Source organism: Propithecus coquereli, unplaced genomic scaffold (assembly GCF_000956105.1).
Source record: "Propithecus coquereli isolate 6110/MARCELLA unplaced genomic scaffold, Pcoq_1.0 Scaffold42, whole genome shotgun sequence".
In the NCBI taxonomy this organism is placed as follows: Eukaryota; Metazoa; Chordata; class Mammalia; order Primates; family Indriidae; genus Propithecus; species Propithecus coquereli.
The window spans coordinates 4,114,104-4,117,866 of record NW_012149952.1 but is presented as its reverse complement, the minus strand read 5'-3'; the positions used below and the strand labels follow the sequence as shown (position 1 = coordinate 4,117,866).

The 3,763-nt window shown below is 57.3% G+C and overlaps 1 protein-coding gene across 1 annotated transcript in view; it reads left to right on the top strand.

Annotated features, from left to right (window-relative positions):
* Positions 1 to 1,740, top strand: part of KPTN (kaptin (actin binding protein)) — an 8,028-nt gene extending 6,288 nt beyond the window's left edge. The window contains exon 12 of the mRNA XM_012653376.1: positions 1,358 to 1,740. Within this exon, the coding sequence (XP_012508830.1) occupies positions 1,358 to 1,486 (129 nt within the window). The 3' untranslated portion in view covers positions 1,487 to 1,740. The remainder of the gene's footprint in view (positions 1 to 1,357) is intronic.
* The last annotated feature ends 2,023 nt before the right edge of the window (positions 1,741 to 3,763 follow it).

Here is a 3,763-nt window from a genome sequence, read left to right as displayed (position 1 = left end):
GGTGGCTCTCCCTCTTTCCTGCAGCTGACGCTGTTCTCCATCTTCGACCCGCTTCACGCTGGCTGTGGGCTCACCTCCGGCTTGCTGTTGAGCTTGTAACTTCCAAGTCACACATCTTACCCTTCCCCTGCAGCATAACCTCCGGTCCTCCTCCCCCAGGCAGCTTTCAACCTTCTGCTATGGTCTGACCTTGAACACGTCCCACGCTGGTCTAGCCTCTAAACTTTCCATTGAGATCAAGCCCTTGAGCTGCAGTCTGATGCCCAACCTTCTGCTGTAATTTGACCTCTGACCCCCCCACAGCAGTCTTACAGCCGTGACCCTTGTTATGGTCTAACCCCTGCTATTCACTTGGACCCTCCATTGCAGTTTAACCTGCAACCTCCACCTGCTGTGTCTAACCTCTGACAACCTCTGACCCGTGTCACTGTAGCAGGCTGTGGTGTGCCTTTGTTTCCTAATCTTACGTGTGCCTTCTTCCCTCTCGTCTGACTCCAGGATCCTTTCTGGTGTGGTCTAACCTGAGTTCTTACAGGTTAGACCCTCAGTCGTTGCTATGGGGGTCTAATATTTGCCACTCCCTCTGCAGTCTTTGCTTGGTCTATTCCTACATTCTGATCCTCAATAGAATGGTCTAGGTTAGACCTCAGGAGAAAAGACACAGGTTGGACTCCAGTGGAAAGGTCTGAAGTTGCAGCACAGTGGACGGGGCAGAGGGTGGACCTGAGTAAAATGGAATGAGGTTAGACCCCAGCAGAAACGACTGAGGTTACAACCAACGGAGAGGTCAGGGGTTAGACCCTAATGCAAAGGACACAGGCTAAACCCTAGCGGAGAGGTTTCGACCCTAAAGGAAAGCCGATGGGTCAGATCTGTAGGAAGAGACTAGTTCAACTGTGGGAGCGAAGACTTCCCCTTCCCTGTGATCTAACATCACATCATCCCTCATTATTCTATTTCAAGCCATTTTTCTGTGACCGCTGGGACTTCTCTTTGTTCCTTCTATTAAGGCCTAACCTCAGACCCTACGGGCTCTAACTCTGTCCCTTACGCTGTGATACATTCCTCTCTTTTCCTCTTTGATTTGCCCCTTCTCCGCTCTGTTGACCTGTCCTTTTCTGCTAGGGTCTCACCTTTGTCCCTCCCACTGGAAACTCACTTAAGGCTGTCGCCCTGGGATCTGGCCTTCACCCCATCCCAGGCACTCGTTTCACACTGTGGTCGGCTCTCTGTCCTCCCACCGTGGCTGAGCTCCTGGCCTTCGGGGTTGCCTAACTCCGAAGCATCCCGCCCTGGTCTAACCTGCACCCCCAGCTCTTCCTCAGCTCTGTCCTCCTCCTCCTCTTGTTCCCCACAGCACAGCCTGATCCAGGCCTCGGAGCTGGTCCTGACCCGGCTTCGGCATCAAGTGGAGCAGAGGAGACATCGGCCACGGGGGCTGGGGGCTGGGGGGGGTTCGGGGCCTGCTGAGAACCCGGCCTCTTGAGCACCCACCCCCCCACTCTTCCAGACCTGGGCCAATTCATGGGGTCCCCACCTCTAGCTGCTGATGGGGGGTGTCCTGAAGGAGACGATGCTCTCCCCAGACCCCCACCCCCCAGTGTGGTTGGAGCTGCGAGTTCCTGCCCCGGCTTTGCCCCAGTGTGCCCTGTGACCCTGCCTGACCCACTCCTCTCTCTGTGCCCTGATGTCCCTCTTTGAAAACAGTGTCAATCCCACCCGACCCTCTCCACTCCCCATGAGAATTCATCAGCTGATGATTATTTATATGTCCAGAGGAACAAAGCTCTCACGGTTGTCTTCGTTCTTTTGTTTGGTGAGCATCTGTTGAGCACCTGCTGTGTGCCATGCTCTGTGTTAGGTGCTGGATTCACCCAGAACAATTGGAGAATGGTGGGGGGGGGGAGTGTTGAGGGAAGAGGAAATCCAAGGTTAGACCCAGAAATAGGACAGAGGTTAGACCCCAGGGTCGACCTCAGGGGAAAGAAATGAGGTGAGTCCCTGGCAGAAAGACTAGTTAAACCACTGCGGAACAGACGATGTAAAATGTACAGGAAAGGTCTGAGTTAGACCCCAGCCCGTGAATTGAGGTTAGAGCGTAGTGGAGAGAGCTGAGGTTAGACCCCGCAGGGAGGACTGGGGTCAGACCCCAGTAGAAAGGTCTAGAACTGAGGGTCGATCCCAGTGGAAAGGCAAGACAGTGGAGCCTCAGAGGACCTCCTGTGTCTGGAAAGAACTGCTGTGGGAGGCTGCGGTCCAACTGCAGCAGCGGGTCTGAGGCTGGACCCCAACAAAAATGAGTGTGGTCAGACCCTGTGCAAAGGGCCAGGGTTAGACTCCAGCAGAAGGTAATTGAGTGTAGATCCCAGTGCTGAGTCCTGAGGCAAGACCCAGGCAGAGAGGACCCAGGATATACCATTGCTGGGAAGGACTAACGTTAGACCTCATGAAAAGCCCAGGGCATTGGGGAGCCAGGGGGCTGGAGACAGGGCCGATTTTCCCAGCCCGTGGCTGTGGTCCTTTCTGTAGTACCAGGAGAAGGAATCGGAGGCTTCCATCTCAGGCACCAGTGCAGGGTGGGAATGACGGGAGAAGTCCCGCCCTCCCCCACCACAGGCCGGGAATAGCATCCAGGTCAGCAGGGTCGGGGCAGGACTGCTTCCTCCCCAGGGCAGGGTTGGGTGGGACACCAGCTTCCTGAGGGGCAGGGCAGGGTCGGGGAGTGGCAGGCACCACAGTCATTCTGGCTGTCCGCCTGCCTTCTGCCATGTAAGTCCACCCACTAGTCTGACCACCAGCACTGACGATGAAGACCCGGCGACCAGTTCTCTAGGGTGCCTTTTGGGGAGAGAAGAGCCCACCAATTCCTGGCCACTGCTGCCTTCATCCCCTCTCCCAGAAGGCAGGTCCAGGCGTGGGAAGTTGCAGAGTTGGATCGCCTCCCTCTCCTGGCAGCAGGCCCAACGGTGTCCAGCCGAGCCTGGCCGTGGGCATGAGCAGGGCCCCCTCCCTCCCACCCCCTGCGGAGACGGAGCACTTGACACCAGGGTCACACTCCATCACCTCCCGCCCTGGGGTGGGGTTTGCGGTGAGGTTAGTGATGGTGTGGGTCTGCGGCGCGTGCACCCTGGAGAGGTGAGCCTGTGTGAGCCTGGGCCACCTGCTCGGGCCTTTGCAGTTCACTTCCTGACTTCTTGCGCAGTCTTCAACCTGGGGCAGCGTCCGGTGTAGCAGTTAAGGTTGTAGAGTCTGGAGCTATAGTCGCCACCCCGTGCCTTAGTTTTCCCTGTCTGTGAAATGGGGCTCATCATAGCATCAAGGTTGGTGTGAGGGTTGATTGAGTCAACATGTGTCAGGCGCTTATAAAAAATGTTCCGTCGGTGCCTGGCAGGTGGTAAGTGCCGAACGAGCGGCCGCTGCTGTTGCTGTGATCATTACTGGGTGTCTCTGCGAGGCTGTGTGTGCAGGCACAGCATGTGAATTTGGATCCGACGCGGCTCAACATTCTTGCCCTCCGCCCGGTTCTCTGAGCCTGTAACTATTTGTAGCTGCCTCTGCGTCTCTTGGCCCTTGTATGGAGTGGAGACTCGTGCGTGTGCGTGTGTGTGTGTGTGCGTGTGTGTGGCGGGGGGCGGGGGAAGCCTCCGAAACACGCGCACGCGAGCGCCCTCCGCTGCTGTCCGTCGCCTCTGGTGCTGAACCCGAGGCCGGCGGGCGCTGGGGCCACCTCCCCTCCCCGCCGCTCCCGCCCCTCTCCCCAGGC